The following is a 25,613-nucleotide window of genomic DNA, read 5'->3' as shown; positions in this document are numbered from 1 at the left end:
TGTAACGTCTGCCTACAAACGACATTTTCAAACCTGTATTTTAAACCAAAGGAAAAAAGATTTATTTAGTTGAGAATGGTGACATTCATTTACATTAAATTAAAAAAAAAAAAAAAAAAAGAAATCACCTCCTGTCACATTGTTGAAAATGTTGTATGTTGTTCAGGTGAAATACAGTTAAATAAAGTCAAAACACAGCGTTTCTTAAAGCCTGTACAGGGTGATTTGAGGCGCTACAATGCATGTGTCACATTGTTTTATGTATACAGACACGGAGGCTCTATGGACAGCAGAAGAAAAAATAAATAAACCTCCAGCATCAGATTACAATGTTTTTTTTCTATCCACAGCTGCCTGGCAGATGTTTCTTTTTTTTGCACAGAATAATGAGAGAGCATTGCTAAGTAGACTTTTACACATTGAGTGTTATGTGAAAACACACTCTACTGTACAGCAGAAACAATTCAACACATAGTGTACAAATAAGAAATAAGATCCAGAAAACTAAACAAGAGGACATACAAATGGAGAGTTATAAAAGTGACCTAATGGTAACACATTTTCATTGGAGGGACAAACTCTGGTCTTGAGGAAACAACAGCATTTATGTGAACTAAAACTGACTAAAAACTAGCATATTTAGGAAAACTGATGAATATATTTCTATATACTGTTGAAGATCATCATATTAGTCAAAAGTAAAAAAATAAAATGAAAGAAAAGCATGTCACCCGAAACTGACCGTAAACCCTCTACCCCCCCCTACTAAAAAATGTTATCGGTAACATTCAAAAAGAAACGGCGAGAATAAATTAGACAACCGAACGCACAAAATAATAAAAAGGCATGAGATTTTATACAAAACAGGGCCCTCTGCAAGAGTTGCATTAAAACAGCGTCACCTCATACACACAGCTGCATGTACTTCCTTTATCTTCTTGGAACACCTTATGAAAAATAAAAATCTCAGAACAAACGTGCACTGGAAGAAATGTTCATAAATACCAAACCTGGATTCTCAGTGAAATTGTAAACTACCCATTCAACAGTTGACTAAAATATAACAGCCATTTAAAAAAAAAAAAAAAGCATGTAATAATAACCTACGATCATTTTGACAGTCAGCCTTTTGACGCGTCACATTTGCTGCTTGAACTCAAGGCACCGAATGATCCGAGTTAAAAGAGCCACAAGAGAAAGCTGAAGTGACAAAAACGAGAAACAGTCTTCTCCCTCCTGCTGAAATCACGATTATGATTAGCATAAGCGTGATGAGTATCATCACTATTCTAACGTGTATTGTAATCTGCTAATCCAGCGAATAATGTATTGCAAGGAACCTTAAAGGTCTAGGATAACGGTGTCTATTTTACACTTCAAATGGACGGGACAATTCATCTTATGGACGCCCACACAAACACAATATTGTATTTGCAGCCTGTTTTTTTTCCTCAGATTTAATTATCAAAATGTTATCAAAAAAGTCACCAAGCACGATCTTAATTCTTGATTGTCTCACTCTTAACTGCTTATTGCCTTCATAAAACAGCCCGAGTGTGTTAGTGTGTTTCCTAATGCATGTTGCCTTTCAGTCAGTGTTACACAGGAGCTAAACAGCAGGAGTCATAAGCTGCTGACAGCCAACGCTCAATATGGCTGCAGAAATCTTCAGAGGCAGAAGTAATCTCTCTGCTTGAGGTAAACCTCAGCCTCAGCAGCCGAGCCAAAGAACTGTAGCTTTTTTAGGGTCAGTGCGGGACAGCTAGAATGACAAACCTTAAAGGAAAAGTCTCATGGTGTTTTATTTTGTATTTTTTGTTCTAGTCAACAAAATCCATAAAAATGAACAACTATGAATTTATCAACCAAATGTGTTTTAATCTGTGGCTGAAATTAAACCTGAACAAATGCTATATTTACCCGTTGGGAGTCACGTTAGCTAAAAAACTACAGTGCCCAGCTGTTCTAGGGATTTCTTCATCATGCCATAAGAGGATGTTGGAGTGCTGTTAGACATCTTATCTAAACAGCTATTGGCTAGTAGAACTAATTTAGCTAGTATGGCTAACTTCAAATTGGAATGTCGACTGGATTAACTAGCTAACGTGGATAACTAAGTATAGTTGAAAGTGAATGAGAGTATAATGGTCATTTGACTAGTTCAAAAGAAAATGGCGCTCAGCACTGTGCATTGGCCATAAAAAAATAGAATGAGTTAGCCCGCTTCAACGGTCACAGCTCTTTGCAATGGCAACGCTACACATAAATAATGGCTGCTGCTCTGATCATCCTGCTATGTTGATTTGAATGGAATGTCCTACTATCATTCTATTTCTATGGCTTACCCTTTCTTCTTTTCCCTTTTGTGTTGTAATGTTTTAATGTTGTTTGGCCCCTACCACTGCAGATGAACTCTGGATTTTTAGGTATTTATGCCTCCAGGAAATGAAAGATCAAAAGGGACCCGGAGTCCGGCCCAACTTCCACTAGCATCTGTTCAACAATGTATTTTCATTAAATGATAACCTACGACATGACACTGGGTTATTGTAGATGCCTTCTAGGCTATATGCCTATTTACACATTTTATTACCTGCTGATATAAACGGAACACCCTGTAATTTTAAGTTTATTTTCCAACATTCAACAACTACGCCTCCAGCTAAAACCTTGTGACGGGTGTATTTGCTGAATGATTATGATGTTATAATGATGATGAACTTTCGAAATGAATTAATTTCAATACACTGCATTATACAAATTTGATCTGTGGTGCAGTTCCCACAAGTTACCAACAGAGGTTGTTAAAAGTCACGTATGATCTAACTACCTCCTTCAATCACACACCTGCGCTGCGGCAGATCTGCTGTTCCTTGTACTAACAAAGATGATGACAGAGGACATTGTGTGACTATCACTATTACAAAACAAAGGTACACCTCACCCTCCTGTCTCACCCTCTCCTCATCAGTATGATCTCCCCCCCTCCCTCTACCCTTCTCTGTTCCAGCCTATGCCAACATCTCTCTGGCTCTGGATCCCAGCCAGGTGCGGCAGACTGAGACCACGCTGCTGCTGCTGCTGAGCATGCACCGGCATGAGGTGCTGCAGGTGTATACCAGTGCACAACAGGGTGTTGGTGCAGGGGAAAATGTAGAGCAGTGTGTTTTTGTCGGTGCAGGGTGTGTGCGCTCTCTGCTTTTACTTTGAGCTCGGTTGGACAATGACTGTTTCACTGTCTGACAGTCTGTAGCCAGATGGAACCTTTGTAAGGGGACCAGTAAATAATGCAGTGGTGATACAGTACATATCCCACAGCAAGCAGTTTCCATCTGTCAATTCAAAGAAATGGCTAAGCTAACAGCTAAGACCATGAGGTCAAACCAGCGTTAGCCCAGGATCACACTGAGAGCAAACAAGTAGACCTGCGAGCTGGTAGATCTGGGTCAACGCAGCAGACGCAACTCAGAACCGAAGGCTTCGCTGACTCGCATATGAGCCGTCTCTAAAATACGAAAACAAGCTTTTGTATGCAATGCACACTGCCAAGATCTGCTCTCGCCCTGACTACATGGGCTGTGGAGCGTTCACCCCTTTTCACACTGACAGCAACAAATAAATAAAATGACCATCATTATTTCCTACAAGCTTAATAATTAAAGTTGGTCCTGGCTGAAATGTTTGCAGTCAACAGCTGGTGGGATCACTGTGGCGGTTTTGTTTCCCGGCCGTTGTGGTTTTGTTTTTGTTCTCGAAACTTCTGCCTCAAGTGCAAAATAAAGGAGAAGACTATGGAAACAAAGGGCTTGTGTTAACATTAGGTAATGTAATAATCCGAAGATGCAACAACACAGATGTAATCCGATCCGTTCGCACCATTCGTCGTCTGTCAGATCATAGTGATGCAGATTTTGGTTCAGCACCCTGGTTCAGCCAGCTTTAAACTGGATCTTTGGTTAGAATTTACTAAGCTCCACTACAGCCCGTGGCAATATAACGCTTGCACACAGCAACACATGAAGATTTGTACTAATAAAATTAGTTTCACTGAAAAATTGTTTTGGAAGATATTGTTGTGCCCGACTGTGAGATTTAAGATTGAGTTTTTTTCCATTTTTGGTCATTTGGTAATCTTTCTAAGTGGCATTTTGTCAATGAACTGATGACAATGCTACAAATCTGTTTTGATGACTGCGTCTGTTGACGCACACATACAACAACATGTCATATTAAGCCTAGAAAAGAAATTACTTATATAATTTTACACAAATTCTTGTGATTTCTACATCCGGGACCCATGGATCTGGAAGAGCTGTAAAGTAAAGAGAAAAAAAAACAGACATTAGGGATTGTAGATCCATAGCAATCTAATCTATAAACATTTTATACAATCTATGCTATGCTTTGGCTGTGATGATGCTGATAATGATGATGCTGATAATGATGATGATGAGGAAAATAGTGATAGAACGAGAGCAAATTACTTTACTGACAAAAACAAACAGCCATGTCTTAACCAATTCTTTTAAAATGAGTGCCCCTTTTTGATTTTGTATGTTGAAAGGTCTTTATATGTGGTGGGTGTGACTGTGTGTGGCTCTACAGTGAGACATATAGTATGTACAGAGACTGGAAAGGATCTAACACTACTGCTGCACCGAAAGCTCAGGGATATTTCATGTCGCAGCATTGGTAATGGGAGCCCATAGAGACACTGCTCAGTCAATATCTACGTAGTATAAGGCTGTCGAGCCACTGATGGACCAGACAACGGAGTCAAGAGATGGTGGCGGTTGTTGCGGGTCAGCCTGGTTCACTGGCAGAGATCATCAGTACACAGCATCCGCGCTGGAGGGCTGGGACGTAAATAATGATTTGCCTTTGTCATCAGCACGGCTGAGCGCTAATTCAACATTTCTGTTACTCGTCTCTCTGTGCAACTGTTATTAGATAGCATAAAGATAGTATGGTTCACATGTCTTATGCTCTACATCAAGGAGATAAACTAAACTAAAATCTCTCTCAAAATGAGATCTATGAGGAGAAATGTTAAACAATCTCTATTGAGTCTCGGAGATTGGGTCACAAATGTCTGTTACCCCACTGAAAAGTTGGGAGTTATAGACTTTAACACTTTAGTAATAATAATAAATTATATATAAATATATACAGTATGTATATATATATATATATATAAATATATACAGTATGTGTGTATATATATATATATATATATATATATATATATATATATATAGGCTTCTCAAAATAAAAGAATACTGCATCTCACTGTTTGTACTTGCCAATCCTTCAAACAGTGTCCTGTGTGATTGGGCCAGAAAGCAGCTAGTAAAACATTTTTACCTTCGTGTAATAATGTTCCACGTTGGTGCCGATGTTTAAGATAAATATGTGTGTTCTATTGCCTGAGAATGTTGCTGTCATGAGCTTTTTTAAGCTAGCACCTGTACACTTGCCTTGGCTAGATAATGCATTTGTTCATAATACATAATCATTTTAAATACAAGCCGTGTTAGAGGCTCATTTGAGCTGCAGAAATGTTCCGTGTACAGTCTTTGTGTTTCCACTGCATTTGTCTGTTAGGTATATGTAATATACACTGTTTACAGTAAGCACTGGGTATACTGAGGGACAGTTTAGAGGTCATACTCAATGCAGCGCCATGAAACACCCCGGATCTCTGTAGACATCACACACACATACTGTATACACACACACACTAAAATCTACCCACTAGCACATCTATCGCACAATTCCTCACCCATTCCCGCTTCTCTTTGGAACAAAGAAACATGACTCCCTCATTCCCTAAGCCACTCATTTGGTGTGGTATCTCTCCCTCCCTCCTCCTCCTCCTCCTCCTCCTCCTCATGCTTTGCGGCTTCCTCCTCCTGCATCTCCGCCGGCTTCATTCAGCATGAACGACGGCGAGGAAAACACATACACACACACACACACAAAAAAAAAAGAAGACAGAAAACGACAAAAAAAATGAACACGCTGATGAGTGTCAGTGAATGGATAGTGATAGAGGTAAATATAGAGAAAGGCAGATATATATGTATATATCCATATGAAGGAGAGAGAAAACAGACTGATGCAGTGACAGAGATAGACAGGAAGACAAAGTGAGAGATCGATAATAGCAGGAGAGAGAGGGAGAGCTGTGTGAATGTGTTTGTGAATGACATTTTGAGGCGAGTGACATTTGGAGCTTTGAGTGGAGAGCGCAGGATCAAAGCACACTCGCTTCCTCTTCAATGAGAGTAGATACCCCTCTTTCTCTTTCACTCACTCACTCACTCACACAAACACACACACACACACACACACACACACACACACACACACACACACACACACACACCACCACAACAAATTTAGAAAGACACACATACAAAACATGGACAGGACCACACACATGGACACGCAGTCTTGCAGTTTGATCCTACAGCAAGTCTTTAAACATATATTATTTGTGTGTTTTTGAGACGACGAAAATGGACAGAGACTCACCTTGGTTTTGTGGCTCTGTTCAGTAGCCAGTCCCGATCCCGGAGTGTGAAGCTCCTTGGACACGACGCACAGAAACTCCGCCTGGTCCTCTGTTCCATAGCTGTATGACGAGCCGATGTTCACCATCTAGAAAAAGACGGGGACACAGGTGCAGAGAGACGTGCAGAGGAGAGAGAGGGACAGGGAGACAGAGTGAGTGTCAGCAGAGAAAACAAAAAGCAAGAGAAAGAAAGTAACGGAGAGAGCTGAGATCCCAGACTAAAGTGAGGAAAGAGTTCCTTTGCTCATGCATGGGGAGGGAATGATGTGCAAATCATAACTGTGTAGCATGCAGTGGAGCTTGGTGCCAAAGCAGTGGGAAGGGGGATTCTACGTGTGATGTTTAGGCTACAGTATGGCTAGGCTGGCCTGAACTACAGCCTCTCACCTTCAGAGACCACCCTAAAATAATAGAATGTTAACACTGATAGACTTTCCTCCATTTCTGATAGTACACTGACTCAAAAGATCAATACAATTGGGCCTGTTATTTCTGTGTTCACACTGTGAGCAGCGAGTTGCTCTACTCTAGCAGACTGTTATTAGGCACTTCAAAATTTTAACTCTTAAGAGTAGGCTGCAACTCATGATTATTTTATTTTTAATTAATCAATTAATCATTCGGTCTGAAAATACCCATCACAATTTCCCAGAGCCCAAGTCGACATATTCAAATTGCCCATTTTGTTTACCTAGTTCAGACGACCAACAAAACGGCAAAATTGAGAAGTTCGAATCACTTTATGATTCATCAAAATTGTAATGAATTAATTTTCTGTCAATGAAAGCCAAGAAAGTCCAAACATAGGCAACGAAAACAGAAGAGAAAAGTGTCACAGCAAAAATGTACATTTCTCAAAATGTATGTAGTGGTCTTAGTCTGCTGGTTGTGATATATCAATGCATGGGCATTAGCTCAGCCATGCAAAAAAAGTTCCATGCATCCACAACAGAAGCATAAAACTAACTAATTAGTTTGTGATATATTTGATTTTGTAGCTTACAATGTGAACACACTTTGTTAATAAATGTGTTTAAAATCTATAATAGATTTAATTAACATATAGAGGGCATTTGATTGTCCAGGACTTTGATAAATAAACAGGAAATCTAACAGCTGTAGGCACACCTCTTTAACAAAGACAGTGACCCGGTACTACTCCAGTACCACTGCAGGGTATGGGCCTTATCTGGGTTCTGAACCCTTCGTAAGAGGCTGAAGGTAAAATATACTGCAGATTGGGTGCTGTGCCTGTGGCACGTGGTATGATGTCTTTATGTAAGTAGAAGTGCAATGGAGAATCTTTCAAATTTCACTTGTTGGGTATATCCGTGAAAGAAATGTCAGCATACATGGACTCCTACTTAAAGTCAACAAATCGATCTAGACTATGCAAACTACTGCGATCTGGGAGTCCTAAACTCATTTTGGGAGTGCAGACAGCAGGGCTCAGGTCAGGGCCAAGGGTCAAGATTGAAGGGTCAGCAGCAGCGTGAGTCCAACCCACAGTCCAGAGCAGTCCGGTGCGGGGCTTTCTGCAGGCGCGCACGCTGACCTGCTCAAACTTCCAGCCGTCCGACATCGTGGAGACCATCTGGGTGAGCTCCTCCTCCTGGCACTGCAACACTCTGTAGACGTGCTTTGGAGGCACCTGCTGGGGGGGGAAAGAGAAGAGGGGGTTGAAAAGACAGGATCACTCCTCGCGAACATATTCATGTGCCTTGACCAAACCTTCGCACCGTGACATGGAGGCAGTGGACAGCAGTCAAAGAAAAAAACATTATGTACTCGTGGGCTAGCTACAAAACCAGCACTTCTATATATATCTATATATCTTCATATTTAACCCCAGGCAAGCCACTAGCACTGAGTCCAGTAAAGTACAGTAGAACACGGGGAAAGTGGGTGTATGTTTGAGAGGGCAGTGGGATTATGTAAGAGTAAATGCAACCATCCTGAGAAAAGAAAAGAAGCCTGATGTACAACAGAGCTCTCTATAAGGAAGCGCCGAAGGGTGAAATCACTCTAACAAAGAGAAAATTGCACTTACACCACCACCAGAGTGGTGTGCCATGCAAACAGTTTTGAAATATGCAGCACAGTACATATTATAACTGCTAGATGCAAAAAAAAATCCATTATGGTCTAAGAATATTAAAACAACTGTTGTGTTACACGGTATCTTTCACAATATATACACGTGATATACTGTACTAGTTTCATTAAAAATGAATGCAGCGACTGAATTGAATTTTGAATGCCCTTAGATTAGAGTGAAGCCAACGGCACCATCATAAAAACACTTTAACAAGTTCTGTGTATACCTGCGTGGCTTTGGAGTCCCTCTCCACGATCCTCTCCTTGACCAGTTTGATCAGTGGGGTGATGTTGTAAAACTCCGCCTCCTCCAGGACACCTTGGAACAAAAGAAAGCCACGACTCAGCTCCTGGGTGCATACTGAAGCAAAGTGACTCCCAACCTTTTTTGTCGGGCATAAACCCACAGCCCTGTTAGATGAACTCAAGATTAGGTTTGGGTACCGAAAACCGGTGGAACCGGTTCCTACGCAACCAGTAGGAATCGGACCGGATTAAGAACGCAAATTTCGGTTCCACTTAATGTGTCGACTGAAATATTTTCCCTCTGTTGCTCCGAAATGGATGTAAAAATATCACCCTTTCTCTGTAGTCTACCGTTAGCTAGCTACCGTAAATGTAGGCTACTTTTAAAATGCCAGATTTTCCCTTCTGGGCTGACCAAAATGGACGTTTTAAGCATATTAACCATTCACTGCACATGATCGCTAGTAAACGTATTACATCTTTGATGTCATTTTTCAGTTTTTAAAGAATCGGTTTAGGAATCGGAATCATTTAAAAGTACCGGTTCAGTATCGGAATCGTAAACATCCAAACCATACCCAATCCTACTCAAGATCCCCTTCATCAACACTGTCCAACATGTTACATACGTCTTCATTTGACATATTTTAAACAAGATTTTATCTAAATATTAATGATATACAAGGGGATGTAAGTTTTATCACACAATGGAACTATTTTGTATCTACTACTAACTATTTCAACTCAATTTATCCAGTACTTTTAGCTAACAATTGAGGCTCACAGTATTTTCTAGGCATTTCCTTATTTCAACCTGCCCAAACAAAATAAAACCAACTCATGCACCCAGTAGCCTGAGTATAGTCAAAGCATATTAATGACCTTCTTCAGCCAGCTCCTTGTTGTAGACCAGTTTGCCATGCCGCAAGTAGTTGAGGATGGGACCGAAGTAGGTAGGGTCTCTGTCAATCACATAGGCTCCCGAGTCATCCTGAGAGAGACGGACAGAAAAAAAAAACACTTTCTATTAAACCAACATCACATCTGCATGTATTTATATTACTGCCTCTTTTCTTGTGTTTATATACATGTGTTTATATGACAGGAGAGTTTTTATTGACCTGAACTACGGTGGTACTCAGTGTAATCATGTTATTATATTATAAGCTGTGCATATTGGAACTTGTTACAGTAACCAAGACAACTTTTCTGAAGTCCCGTGCAATGTGTAAACATAGGATGTGACTACTTTTATTTTCGGACCATTAATGGGCCTATTCTGTAATTAATTGATTATTTTTAGACCAAAAAGCGCACTAGCTGGAGAATAACTAAGGCTATTTTTATCATAAGGAGCGGATGCACGGATGCAAGATGCATTGCAGAGGACTCTGTCTCCAAAATAAAAGCCCCCATAAAGTGGATGTATAATGCATTTTTGCAATTGCAATTGCTGTGTACAAAAAGCAATGAAACTATTGGTAGTCAGATACAAATTTCAGCAGTGATAATCAAAAGTTCTAGTATTCCATAATATTCCATTAAACCCTGTTGCAAAATACAAAATTGCTTTTTGACCTCTCGAAAGTTGTTGCTGACTTTCTTAACACACGTGTCTCGACAGGCTGCTTTTCTCCCACTTCCAGGCTACTTCTGCCACGCCTGCCTGACCCTCCAAACACACACACACACACACACACACACACACACACACACACACACACACACACACACACACACACACACACACACACACACACACACTTTCTCGTGATGATCGCTTGAAGCAGAGCCCTCTTTTTAGAGTTGAATTCACAAAAGAGCCACTGCTGGATAAATACATACAAAAACATGCAGGCCTTTAAGAGATTCAAGCAGAGTGATAAAGAGGATAGAAATAAGAGAAATTGTTGGGAAATGTATTGAAGAGGAAGTTAAATAATCTCAGTCACATCTGCTGATGTGTCATGATGTGTCATTAAACATATGGCTCAATGGTATCTGTAGAAGCATACAGGACAGGCAGGAGGATAGAGGCTAGGACAACCACACATGTATTTTGGTTCCCATGTTGAAAACTGAAAAACTCCAGAATTCACAAACCCCTTTAACCACATCACACCAACTCTACGTTTCAAATAGAGCAGGCCTTAAAAAATAATGGCTAAAGAAAGGTGGAAAATGAGAAGAAGAAGCTTGATGAAGTAGACCTGCTCTATTCACATGACTGATTCTTTTTATGGTTTGCTGAAGTGGAAATGGACAACCTTAGCCTCCAGTAGCATCTTGCACAGATGCATGTCATCGTTTTTATTAGCAAGTCCATACTCATTCACACAGTACCACTCGCCCTAGCTGTTCTTCTATTATTTTATTTTTAATCTTTACCTCAAAGGCTGAATCCAGTCAGACATCCAGATATTGTTTACATTGTTAAAACCCCAAATTCTGCCAATATATTCCTGGTCCAGTTTGGTGGTGTATTTCGACCACTGCAGGTAGACCTGATTGGGATTTGGCTGTTTTACATTTTTAAGGGGCTTAACTGAACTTTCATGCCGTTTATGCAAATACCAGTTTGTTTATTTGGTAATGTAATGCTATCAGTTCCTACCCTCGGTCTGAGGGCTCCAGGTCAACAGTCCAGTTGTCTAATGGCGCTTTTCCATTACATGGTACCTGCTCGACTCGCCTCGACTCTACTCGCCTTTTTCGGTTTTCCATTACGAAAAAAAGTACCTGGTACCTGCTAACAGATACTTTTTTTAGTACCACCTCAGTCGAGGTTCCAAGCGAGCTGAGGCGAGCCGAAAAGGTGACGTGAAAACCTGCAGGCTGCTGACTGGTCGGAAAGAATCTTCACTGATCACTGCATTGCTAGCGAGAGACGGCATTTTTAAATAGTTTAGCCAGCTGTGGTTTTTTGCTGCCGGAGGCTCCACGCAGAGCTTTCTCCGTAGCATACAAGTGGCCTGATGTTTATACTTGTGCGCTGGTGTGTGCATGTGTGATGTGTGTGTGTGGGGAGCTGGTGAGCGAGGGAGAAGTGAGAGAGTGACGGCGATTATCTCCGCAGCGAGTAGCGACTCTAGAGTCATATATATGTGAGAGAAACAAAGTGTCTCAGCTGTTCTTTCTGACCACGGTGGGAAATCTGGAGCAGTAAACGTTAACTATCTCTTTGATATCATGTTGTTTACGGAGACGGAGAACCAGGAAATGAGTCGGGGAAAAGCCATTAAAGCAACGCTACTAAGCCACGCCCATGGCAGTCGCTATGACGACCAGCCACGCTGAGGCGGTACTAAAATCTGCAATGGAAAACGGACGCACAGCGCGTCGAGGCGACTAGAGTTGAGGCAAGTCGAGCAGGTACCATGTAATGGAAAAGCGCCATAACTGGACTGTAAACAAAGGAGCTGGCATACAGCCAATTTGCAGTTCAGTTATGAGAACATGAGGCCAGGCTTCTATGGAGGTAGAGGCTTTCAGGTCCCTCAGGCCAGGGCCACCTCTTTGTAGGTTTAAACTTAGCTTACTTATTACTTTAGTGTTAACTAAGTGGAGATTTATCCATCACTAAATTTAACAACTTCTTATGTAGAGATTAGTTGCCACGTGTAAGTGTTGCGTAGCTGACTTAACTGACAAAAACATTAGCTTGCCAATATATGACCGTTAGTGTAAAAGAGGTCATTTAAGAGGAATACGGTCCACACATTTGACCTCACACTTCATAAAATGCTGATTATAAATAGCCTAGACTGAGAACGTTATAAATTACATTTTACAAATATACACAAAACATACCTGAAAATACAAATCGTTTTGCCAAATGACCTAATAAAGTAGCTAGTTTAGCACAATCCAATATCTACTTATTCGTAACTACATAAAAATGACTAACTCTGAAACACATACTCTCTATTCATCATATTTCAACATGGCATCATGACTTTGCGTAATCATACACGCCACTTTCCTACACGCCATTTGGCTTTAGAAAAGTGGCGTGTTATCTGTACGCATTTTGAGCTATCCACGTGTATGTCTACGCTGTATACAGCAGATGTAAACATACCCGCCACGTTGCGTGTTATTGCGAGAACGTGACGTACTATCGCAAGAACAACGTCACGCGTGTAAGACAAAAGACAAAAAAGAACACAGGGAAAGGCTGTAGTAACACAAAAACGCAACAAAAACACGCTTAGGAAAACAATAAACGGTTGGATTTAGGAAAGAAACATTGGGGAAGGCTTAAAAAACAATAACAAAAAAAAAAAAACGGCTGAAAATCGCCACACGCGGGTGAAAGTCCTGTGTTTTACCCATTCACGGACCTACGTCTCTTTATACTACTACTCGCTACGGCGATACTCTAATGTAGGTCAATGGCGGGCGAATTGTGTTGATAAACACGCTAAAAAGCGATTTTGCGTCTTGATAACACACCACAATGGCATACGAATTGGCGTATCATACATATGCCACTTCATGAGATCAGTCTGCATATTTAAATAAAATTGATTTGATTGGACAGCAACAGATATTTCCGGGTTTTTACTGGCTAAGACATACCGGTTTTAATGGTGTAACCCCATTTAGTAAATCACATGTTTGAAACTAGCTATTGGTTACAGATTCTGCATGCCAGTAAAGCATCCTCCTCTACATCTGTGTCTACTATAATGAGCTCTAACACGTCGTCTCCAGTGTGACAGACTAGTAGGAGAAGTAACCCCAAAAGAAAACCCACAGTCAGACAGACAGAATCTTGAGAATAGGAATGGATATTTTTGAACGATAGATGGTGTGTTGTCAACCCAATTTATAAGAGTTTCTGTTTCCCTGTCACCCCATTTCTTCCAGTCAAGCCAATCTTTGCTGGCGTATCGTGACAGGAGCTTCTGATGAGCCGCTCCCAATGTGAGACACGAAACGAATGCAATGAACGAGGACATACACACATGGACTGTGGACTCAGACTGGAAAGCAGTCCGTAGGATGTGCGATGCGGTTAGATGAGGGATGGATTACTGCAGAAAAAGACAAACGGGGGAGAAATAATGAAATAAACAGACGGTGTTGGGGGAAAAAAACATATGACAAATAACCTCCCATCAGAAATGACGAGTAGTCACACTTGCAAACACTTAAGACAAAGACGCATAGAGGGACACTGCCGAAGAGACGGAGGATGAAGCACACATGAGGTTTCTGTTTGTGTGTGTGAAAAAGAGACACAAAGAGAGGACGGAGACAGACATGATGGAGGGATGGGATATGAAAACCAAGCTTGTATAGACACAGCAGCACTCATAGAGCATGTACAGATGCACCCACACACCTCCTAAATGAGTGGAGCTGCAGTGGAGGACAGGCCGACGCCTCATCAACGTGACTTGACTTGACAGTACGGGCATGACAAGACTGGGGAAAAGCTTCCTGAATGTGTCAGAGCCCAGTCTCTCTCTCTCTCTCTCTCTCTCTCTCTCTCTCTCCCCTCAAACACACATACAGAATTAGTTTTGTTATTCATTACAACAGACCCGTTTGCAGCCGCAGTGCATTCACTTTCTCACAGGATGATATTTTCAGTTGTTGACAGGTACAATAGTTGGTGTGTTATTGGTTTACAGAGCATTTGTTCAGGGGAATAAGATGTGACTCCACAACATCTCCCTGCAGAGGTAAGTACATCCCACGGGCTATCACCAATAGCCAAACAAAAGCCCTGTTCACTTCTCAAAACACACACACACACACACACACACACACACACACGCCTGCCTGCATTCTGCTGCTTGCTTGAGCATGTGTAAACATTAGGGCTGAATGATACTAAAACATATTTTTTTTTTGCATTAGCCAGTGTGGCATTCTATGAACTTTACTTATGTGTATGCCACTTGTAACTTCAGGATGTTGAGGATTATTAATATTTAGAAAGCCTGAAGCAGTGCCAATTGTTATTAAAGGTGGGAAACTACAGTCCATTACTTCTTTGTAGCATTTCCACGATCCCTGCCTCTGCCACAGTGTTTTTGATACTAAAATATATGTCAACACATAGTTGCTTTAAATCTGGGGTCATTAACTTATTGACCAGATGGACTGAACGGTTTACCTTTACAATAAGCCATAAAATAACGAACTTTGTCACATTTAATTGTCTATAAATGGCTTCTATAGAGTACCATGTGGGTTTAACTTGACATATCACGTTGTCTTTGCATTGTTACTATAACATATGTGTTAAATATCAACTTTCCACCTGACCTGCCTCATTCATGGACTGTCAATCACCACTGAAACCACGCCCCTTTCCAAGCTTATATAACACCGCCCTTTAGGCCTGTGACACTCTTTTTCCCTCCAAACAAAGCAGGCAGAACAAAGAGGAGTGATGTGAGTCTAATGGACTTTTTTGCTGTGTAACACTTATCTTTGGTCACACTGAATGCTATACCTTTAAGTTTGATGTATATTGTTTGGTTATGTTAGATTGCAGAGTGAAATCCTGTTTAAAGTTAAGAGAAAAACCAAGTACAGATTGTGGATGCAGTGCAGACTGTGGCTGCATTACTGATGTAAGTCGAGCTGAATCCAACCTAATTTGTTATGATTGATTGTTCAAGGCTGTTTAGAGATCGGTTACATTTTCATGTATATATTTATTTGTTTAGATCCATCCATCCATCCATCCCTCCTCAGTGTAAACCTTTTCCCTGCATTGACAACAATAAAACCTCGGAACGGCACTGGATCCTGTGTTTAAATGTGCACACCACATCAGATGTTCAGTGAACCAACACCATCGGCACTTAAAAGAGTTTTTTTCAATATGCATACGATGACTTAGTGAAAAATGTGACACACATATTTGACCTGTTCCAAAGGGGGGCAGAGTTGTAAAAAAACCTCTGGACATGATTTCTAATTGGGGATCAGCTTAATTTATTATCCCCAGCACCACAGATGGTGACCTTTGGGTGTAGCAGTCATCACAGCAGCTCCACACAGAAACACAAACTGCTCCTGGCTGGGTGAATAAAACGGCTTTGTGGATTTAAAAAAAAAGTTTACAAAATGTAATAGTTATGTTGCCTAAGCAAAACTTTTAGTAAGCTCTTAAAGGTGCAGTAGGTAAGTCTTATAAAACTAACTTTGTCATATTTGCTGAAACTGACCCTATGTTCCAGTAGAACTACATGTAGCAGGTAATTTAAAAAAAAAGAAATCCGGCTCCTCTGGCTCCACCTACAGCCTGTAGTGAGATTTGCAATAATCCACCGCTCCCTGTTCAGATGCACCAATCAGGGCCAGGGGGGGTGTCTAACTGTATGTCAATCACTGCGCATGTACACTCATTCATTCTCCCTTGTGGGGGGTGGGGCTTAGGAGACCATTTTGGGCTTTAGCGAAAAGGGGGGGAGGGACCGAGAAGTTGTCCACGTTCAATTTTTTTGGGCTAAGTCCTGGATCTTCGCAATCCTAACTACAGCACCTTTCTGAAAGGGCTTCTAACTAACTCTCCAAAGTTGATCTAGATAGGTTTAATCTCTCGTGAAAATATATTCGGGGGGGCGCAAATCTTTCCAAAATGGCAACCACGTTTATAACCATTTAAAATGGACTTCTTTCCCTTGGTTGCCACCTAATATTACTTTTCTGTATTTATTAAAATAAGTATGTTTAAGTAAACAAAACAGCAAAGCAGTTAAGAAGATAATGAAGAACTGTGGTGATAAAGGACCTTTTGTATGTTTCTTCCTAAGAAAGGCTTGTGGATTTCAGTCTGGATTCTAACTAAATACAAGGTCTTATTGTGTGGCCCAAAACCAAATGCATGTACCCTGATGGTAGAAAGGGAACAGTTCACACAACTCTGTACGGTTTACTGAAATGTAAACCTGCTCTAGCATCATTTTCATCATAACTGGTCCCTGCCACACCACTCATATTAGTTAGCGCATGGAAAAAGAAGAGAACGAGTCCTGGCGTGTTGTACTAACCAATTCGCGCCGAGATGGGGCAGAAAAGACAACATTACAGCATTACTTAAACACACCTGTGTGATCCCTCTAGTATTTTCTCATGATAACGAATTAGCCAATAATCCCAAATCTGTGGTAATGCGATTATGTGGTTATAATCCGCAACTGGCCGCCCTGTAACACCTGTTCAGCTAACATCATTTAGCATCGTCAAAGCTGAAACTTGGCTACATAACGTAATTGCCGTGGGACGGTGGAAGGTCAGCTTGTGTAGCATTAACAGCAGATAGCCCTGGGTTTGGTTCTGTGAGGGGGAAGGGCAGCTGAGGTGCTGGTAATCTCATTAAAATGGTCACACACAGCCAGACAGTCTGTGTGTATGTGTGGGTTTAAAAACAGCCCAAAACCCTGAGCAGAAACACTCTTAACGCCAGCGTATTAGTGGCGACTCCAGCACAGATACAAATCAGCTTCAATCCTGAGTGGGAGAAGAAACCACACAGGCTGAACTGCTCCTCTGCGTTATTCAGCTTCAGATTGTTCTGGGCACTAAACAACTCGAGCAGAGGCTGGATTCAGCCTGATGTCCTCTGGGAAAGACAGTATGTTAGCACAATGAGCCCCTTCAAAGACTACTTTTTTCAGACTTCATTTTGGGACAGGATCTTGCAGTGTGCTCAATTTATTGTTTCGCTAATAGAACAAGGAACATGGCAGGAAGTCAATGGCAGCGTTTCTTTTGGAAAGTGTTTAAGCAAAGGTGGTAAGAAGCCCCCCCCCCCTAAAGTTAATGTTTTCTTTCATTAAAGTGTATTCACTTTGTATGATTTTAGTGGAGGTGAAGGGAAACCTGTGCAGTATCATCTAGAGTTTGGCAACATGACGCCACGCAACACTGATCTGCCACATGATTATTGTTGTGTAGCCATCTGTATTGGTGTGATCTGTGCAGTCAGCCGGTGTTATGATATGGCTCAATTTTAGCAGGCAGCTTGTAATGGTTGGTCTGTAAAATTAACTTTCATGCGTTTACATGACTTTGACAATCTGAGAGGAATAAACTGCACTTGCTGTTAAACGCTTCCTCTATGAAGACACAAAGTTACATCTGGGTTGCCTTTTGGATAACGCTAAATTCACGATGAGACAGATGTCTGTCTTTTCAGTAACTGTGCACCCCATCTGTTGTATCATCATTGCTTGTGTGTATTCACAGCTGTTAAGATCAGTGGATATTACTGATTGAAAGAAACGTTCATCATGAGGCTACTGAGGGTAAAACGGCTGAATAAAACAATTTTAAAAAACCTCCCGATTTCATATTTCTACAGAATAAATTAGCAGCATAGCAATTATCTAATTAAGTCTAAGTAAATTTTTACTTTGGCTACTGATTGCTGCTCGGAATACATCTGACAACTTAATCATACGTCTTCTTGCTCAGTAAAATCCTTAATCCAGCAACCGGTGTTTCGTTCCTGACTTTGAAAATTTACATATCTGGGTATAATACAAAGGAACTTGTCCTTGTGTCTGTGGTGGGGGAGCATTAACAACTTACATGATGACAGAGGTACACACAGGCACACATAGGGACAGCAGCACCTAAGAACAGGCAACAGATCAACTGGCAAACCCCTTATAATAATATAATACAATGTCTCTCGGCTAGGAGAATACTTGCATTAGGCCTGTAACATTTACTACATAATTGTCTAATTGTTAGTAATTTTTACATAATCGTGGCTTCTTTGTTTAACTGCAATCAATTGCAAACATTAGCTAAGGTCCTAAGGTATGACTGTTGATGGGAATTGTTGACTTTGTTTGGATATGCCAAATTTTAATTATATAACTGATTATTGGTGGACTGTTGAGCTAAAGCTATGTTAGTTGTTGGCACTTGACCCTATACACGTTCATTACAAACTAACCCAAACGAAAATGACAATGGGGATACAGTTAGATTTTTTTTTTTTGCAAAGAAGAACCAGATGTAGGTGTGTGTTTGTGCATGTGTGAGACAGAGAGAGAGATTGTGTGTGTGTGTGTGTGTGTGTGTGTGTGTGTGTTCAGACAGTGCAGAGCGAGCTCCTGTCAGGTTGCGCCTAAGGTTGCACGAGAATACTCTTTCCACAGAGTGGAGTGGTGCAGCAGGGGAACAGTCATCGCTGCTGTCAGGTAAAAATCTCCTAACTCCAATTTTGGTGGGTTTTTTTTGGGCTTAGTCACTATAGCTGTTGAGGTTGTTCTTCTGCACATCTAAAGCACGTGATAGTGATGCTAAACATGACCTGATTAGGATTGGGCAATATGACGATGTATACTGTAAGATGATATAAATGTGTCAACTGTCAGGTATCCTGCCATGGGTATTTACTGTGGTTTAGTATCTCCGGGTGTATTAGACCATTATGGGTGAAGCTACGCATCAATGATTCTGCAGCAATAATGGATTTTTACAAAATGTGATTTGACTTGATTTTTCGGATATTTAATTTTAATTTAACTGTCATTATTGTTACTTTATCCATAAACAGTTATTCTATCGATTAAAAAAAGAAAAAAAAACTTACTATGGCTGCAATTAACTATTTATTTCATTATCAATTACTCCAGGGATGAATTTTTTCTTTTTAAAGTTTAGACAAAACATTGTCAGCAAATAGTGAAAAATGCCCACAGTAACTTCTTCAGATGTTTTATTGTTGTTATTGTTAGTTGAAAATGACTTCTCTCTATTATTCTATCTAATCAAGGCATACGGTACAATGGCCAAAACAATCCACATCTATTGGTACCGCCGCATTAAACTACATACACCGTGACTAGACATTTTATCCATATTATTCCCTCCAATGGCTAATTTTCTTACAGTTACTAAAACTGGTGACATTTGTGAGATAAGAGCTTTTCACCTGACAGCAACAAAATGTCAACTTACAGTAGACACCAGGCTGCAAGGAAGACATACCCCCTTCTCTCTCTGTCACACACATGCACATCAGAGACCGCAAAGCATGATAGAAATCTGCATCATTCATGAGTCTTGCCAGTAGTGTGTTCAGCCTAAATGTGACTGGGAGACACGTAATCTCTCTCTCTCTCTCTCTCTCTCTCTCTCTCTCTCTCTCTCTCTCTCTCTCTCTCTCTCTCTCTCTATAAGATGCCAGCTGTACAGCTACTGACTATGCAGCTCCCTGCAGAAGGGGAGGCACGTGTTCATCCATCTGACCCAAGCTACATTCACACCAAAAATGATGATGCTCACACACACACACACACACACACACACACACACACACACACACACACACACACACACACACACACACACACACACACACACACACACACACACACACACACACACACACAGAGGAGCGAGGGAGAGAGCTTCATACTGTGCACATATATATACAGTGTATCAGCTGGTTGGTTATTAGACAACTCTAGCCTGCTGTGGAGCTGCAGGCGTGCATTTCCGGCACAGAACAGAGTTAGTAATAGGGTTTGGGAATTACACAGAGATATAGTTAGTTCCTTTAAGGCTACTGTGATACCTTAGGAGATATAAAAGGTGCACAATTTAGTAATTCTTGTTTTATTCTTCAGTCTCTATTGGATAGATTGTTCTACCACCAAAACAAAACTGGCTTTATTTCATGCCAAGACCTACACACAGAGGTTTGCCAATCTCTTAAATCAGTTTAGAGAAAATCCACCTTTGAAAATAAATCATGGGGATAAATTCATGCAAAACTATAACCACATGTCTAGGGCATGATAGGGGTGAAAAACACACCAATGTCTAATCTAAAGCAACTTCTGAGAGCATATATGAGTCACTACAGGAATGCTGATAAAATGTTGGTTACACTTTACTTGAAGGTATCTACATAAGAGTGACATGACACTGTCATGAACGTGTCATAAACATTATAAACAAGTCATAAACGTTTATGACATAAGGCTTCTTTTAGTAAGTGTCATTCGGTTTTTGTCAAGTTAGGGTTCATGTGTCCATGACAGTGTCATGACAGTGTCATGACACTCTTATGTAGATACCTTCAAGAAAAGTGTTACCATATTGTTAACAGACTGTTGGGTTACACTTCACGTTAGGCCAATACCTTATTCTTGAATATTTCTGTATGTATAAGGGATATTAACGTTAAATGTTTGCTGAGACACACAATATGTAGAAGAAGGCCATGGGTAGCGTATTACTAAAGGCCACATTGCATAGGCTACTGTTATAACAATGTAATACTTATTTTTCGTTCACCGGGGTCAATGTCCTGTCCGGACTCACCGTGTCTGAGTGCAGGTCCTGCTGTTGGCACAGCCGGTACAGGAATGAAGTTTGCTCTTTCAGGAGGGTCTGCCGCGTTGTGAGGAACACCGTGCCACCGACGTTCAGCCGTACCCACTTCCCGTTGTTCCCCCCGTTGGGGTTGATGACCGAGCCGTTACACATGCTCTGCGACACCGTCCCGCCTGATGGAGTCGTGCTGGCGGACGTCGCGCTCTCACCCGCCTCGCTGTCTTTGTTGTTGTTGTTATTGTTGTTGTTGTTGCTGTTGTGGTGGCAGCCGTGGTGCGTCGACAGCGCAACGACGTCCTCCGGTTCCCGCTGCTCGTCCGCTGTCGTTGCCATTTAGGAAAGAAAAAAAAAAGCCGCTAGACACCAGATGAAGACGAGCGAGGGCGTCCGTCCGTGCGTCCACCGTTGCCTCGGCTTTTTCTCTCCCCGCCCCCAAACCGCACAAAATCATAGCGTCAAGTCGCGTTAAGGTACAGTAAGTGAGACATAGTGCATCCGATAATTACTTTCAAAATAATAGGTTGATATTTAAGCAGGCTTTACTGTACATTTGTTCTGTGGGCTGTGTGTGCAGCAAGCGTATCTTCTGATAAAGTATATGCAGCTTAAGAAATCTACAGTAGTTTCCGAAAATTATTAAATGATGCCAATGTTAGGCTACTTGCATGATATAAACTTTGCACAAATACTGCCACAAAGTTTCTATTAGCAGCAGGGACGTGCACAGGCATGGTAGGTACATGAATAGGCCTACCCATTTGGAGGGGCTATTGCTTTAACCTGGAAAAAAAGGCAACCATCTTGCCAATGTTTTACAATATATCAAAGGGTTTTGGTTATCTCTTAAGTGTTTAAGATGTTATAGAGGGTATCAAGGTTTTAAGGGTCAACAGAAGGAAAAGACAAACAGTGCATAAACCCTGTTTCTCATCCCAGGAGATGGTCCAGTGGTGAAGGACAATACAAAAAATGAAAACCGGAAATGACAATGCGTCACGTGGGTATGGCTTCTCCAGCCGATAGTAATGGCGGCTTGTTTCGAAATACAATCTCGTATTTTACAAAAATAGTTCACTGAAACGTGTTTCTGAAAACATTTTAAGCGAGAAATAGGCCATATGGTTGCTGAATCTGTCTTCATTTCAGATCGACAAAGATTATTATCGGCGCTCGTCACTCATCCTGCTTGTTATTTCCGGGTTAGCACTCCACCAATCAGATTGATGGAGTGAGTCCGAATGCCCGCCCTCCGACCCAGCAAGTCAGGTCGGCCAAAAAGAAGGCCGACAGCTCCTCCGACGGACGACGGCACGTAACCAAGGGGGTAAGCTTCGCTTCAGAACTCGAGCCATCATGGCGCCATTTTGTTGCTAACTGGCCATCACCTCTTGTTAGCATTCCGCTGACCGCCATTTTTTTTTTTACGTCACTTGACTGAGAATAACGTTACATCCGAAGCGTTAAAAGACTCGATTTGTCCATTGTTTAGTTCTAAAGAAACACAACAACGTATAAAAGGCTCCATTACCTTGTATCTCACGTTATGGCTCCGTAGCGGACGCTTTTGTAAAAATAGGCTAATGATTGTGTCATAACCAAGTGACTTACTGTCGCACAGTAGAGGAATTACCGTATAGTACAGGAGAAGCTCGCAGGCAGTTTGGACTTACGTTAGCTGTTTAGGTTTAATTACTAATGTTAACTAGCATGTTAGTTATCAATAATTAGCCTGTGCCTATGTTATCTCCTTACATATACCTACGCTCTCCGTCTCTGTAAGATTGGGAATGATTGAGATTTCTCTTGGCACAGCTACCAGAACACTTACAACTTTCAGACACGTTGCTCACGTCACATTTACGCTGTCTCTGTCAGTTGGAGGCTGCGCAGTAAAGCTGGCCATCACCGGAAAAGTGCTTCTAATATCCTTCACTGGTCTCCGTCCAGAGCAACGGGGTCTATTGGTCCATTATATACTGTCTATGCACGTAACACCGAACAGACTCGAGTCGCCGACCTCGCCATACTGTCCAACGGCCGATTATCGGCTTAGTGTGTCAGGGCCATAAGGTAGCCTGGATGCCAGCCAAATTTAGCCCCGCCCACAACTTTTGAGGTCGGGAAGTTCGGTCTGGACTTGATCCGTATGCTCAAACCAGAGCTGTTTGGACCAATCAAATTGTCAGGGCGGGCTTTATACGATGATGGACAGATGATCAACAGTAACGTAATTAACGTCACCAAAGAGCGCTTGGGTTGAATTTGTTTACAACAAAGATGGCTGCCGCTGGAGAGTTGAGATGTGTAGACGCTGTCACTACCCAAAATGAGTAGAGTGCAGCTTTGAGTTGCGCATGCGTCACTTTGCGACAAGTAGCCTACAAGATGCTAACGGCGGTTTGAGCTAACGTTAGCAATCAAGTAGCCTACTAGATGCTAACGGCGTTTTTAGCTAACGTTAGCAATCAAGTAGCTAGCCTACTAGATGCTAATGGCGTTTTTAGCTAACGTTAGCAGTCAAACAATCATAAATAACTAAAACGTTTTTGAAATGACTGCTAGCTACAAGTTTGCAATCAAACACAACATCGGCTGTCACTTGAATGGCGTTTTGAGCTAACGTTAGCAATCAAGTAGCTAGCCTACTAGATGCTAATGGCGTTTTTAGCTAACGTTAGCAGTCAAACAATCATAAATAGCTAAAACGTTTTTGAAATGACTGCTAGCTACAAGTTTGCAATCAAACACAACATCGGCTGTCACTTGAATGGCGTTTTGAGCTAACGTTAGCAACCAAACAATCATAGATAGCTAAAACGTTTTAGAAATTATATCCATCTTCTGTTATTGTATGTAAAGAGAAAAGTTTATTATTTTACAGATTTCACAAATTTCAGTAAGACACGTTATGCCGTAAACAGTCACATTTGCACTCGACCAAAGCCGGTCTGACTCGGCTAACATCGGGTATGACACGTTATGCCGTAAACCGTTTAAATCTAAGCATGCGCAACTCAAAGCTGCACTCTACTCATTTTGGGTAGTGACAGACGCCGCCATCGCGTCTGTTATAGAAGATATCGACAGCGCATTCATTTTAAAAGAGGAACAGAGAACCGCGATCACGTGTGTAGGCTATACACATTGCCACACCAGTCCGCACGACACGGAAACCGCCTCTGCCTTTGCTCTGTCGAAGCCTGCCTTTGACTTGCAGCTTCTGTGACGTCTCTGATTGGTTGTAGGTCGTGCTCTGATTGGTTGTAGGTCTATCCAATTGAGTGCAGAGGCATTTTCTTTCCTGGTTCGGGTTGAAACGCCCTATAATCACAGCCCAATGGAGCAGTATCACAATCATATTCTGACTAGAATCTGAGTATAACGACTTCAGGTACACCACACAGGAATTATTTGTGATGAACGGATTTGGTTTCATTTGTATGAGTCACTATCGGCATGCAAATTTCCAACATCGATTTCAAATTGTAAATTTCTAAATAAAAAAAAAATATATATATTTACTTGTTATCACTTTAAATTAGTTTAAGTCTGCATGCTGCTCAGTGGAAATTATTAAAGTATTTTAAAGTGTAACACATGTACAGACACATCACAGGTAAATGCACTTTGTGTCATGTGACCTTCAACACAGAAAGAGAGATGATTAATATTAACGAGACTATCCTGTGGTTTGGAGGACTGGTTGAGCTATATCTTCATCAGGAGGCAGGTTGAGGTGATGGATAGATCAAACAAACGCAGGACTTTCACCCGGGAGAGTGGGGTTTGAGTCCCGAATCATCAAAAGTGCGTTCGTTAATAAAGCGTCAAAAAACCAGTGCCATTAAAAGGAATTTGCATGAACTTGTTATCACGTTAATTTTGACAGCCCTAATATATATACATATACACATACATACATAGTTATGGTGCAAAATCATAACTAAAGTTAAACAAAAGTGGTATAGCAATTGCCCATTCAAATGTATGTGCACATCCCTGATTAGCAGCTATTTAGGCCAGTTTACTATATTGGTTAATATGCATACCAGCCTACTGGTAAAAAATAAATAAATAAAAAGTGTGCAGTATATTTCTACAAAGAACCAAAGTTGAAGATATTTCAGAAGGAAATGTGAAGAGTCTTTTGATTTGTCATACAATCACATTGTGTCTAACTTTATATTAATTTAAATGTTTTATTTTGAAAGCTTCCTGATTTTCAGTTCTGGTCTAGTTCTTTTAGACAAAACTTGACAAAGACCAAAAATACAGGGTCTTGTACTAAATGTAAAACTATTTTGAATACTAAATAAAGATGAAATGCACCACAGTTTACAATATCTGAATACTTTATTATCGTTAA

At 41.0% G+C, this 25,613-nt stretch overlaps 1 protein-coding gene across 5 annotated transcripts; it reads right to left on the bottom strand.

The window, feature by feature from the left end:
• Window positions 1-36: 36 nt before the first annotated feature.
• On the bottom strand, window positions 37-21,670 carry kctd17 (potassium channel tetramerization domain containing 17). Of its 5 annotated transcripts, none has more exons than XM_039788389.1 (7): window positions 21,236-21,670; window positions 9,803-9,911; window positions 8,902-8,993; window positions 8,085-8,228; window positions 6,538-6,663; window positions 5,783-5,927; window positions 37-4,312 (listed from the first exon to the last, which is right to left on the bottom strand). In XM_039788389.1, exons 1-6 carry the CDS (start codon window positions 21,578-21,580, stop codon window positions 5,823-5,825), a joined length of 921 nt encoding a protein of 306 aa, XP_039644323.1. In that variant the 5' UTR covers window positions 21,581-21,670; the 3' UTR covers window positions 37-4,312; window positions 5,783-5,822. The 5 variants fall into 5 exon arrangements, with proteins under 5 accessions (XP_039644323.1, XP_039644322.1, XP_039644325.1 ...); XM_039788388.1 differs by having other exon boundaries at window positions 8,085-8,231; window positions 21,236-21,669; XM_039788391.1 differs by having other exon boundaries at window positions 8,133-8,228; window positions 21,236-21,669.
• Between the last annotated feature and the right edge of the window lie 3,943 nt (window positions 21,671-25,613).

Source organism: Perca fluviatilis, chromosome 21 (assembly GCF_010015445.1).
Source record: "Perca fluviatilis chromosome 21, GENO_Pfluv_1.0, whole genome shotgun sequence".
Taxonomy (NCBI): domain Eukaryota; kingdom Metazoa; phylum Chordata; class Actinopteri; order Perciformes; family Percidae; genus Perca; species Perca fluviatilis.
This window is presented reverse-complemented; position numbering and strand designations above follow the sequence as displayed.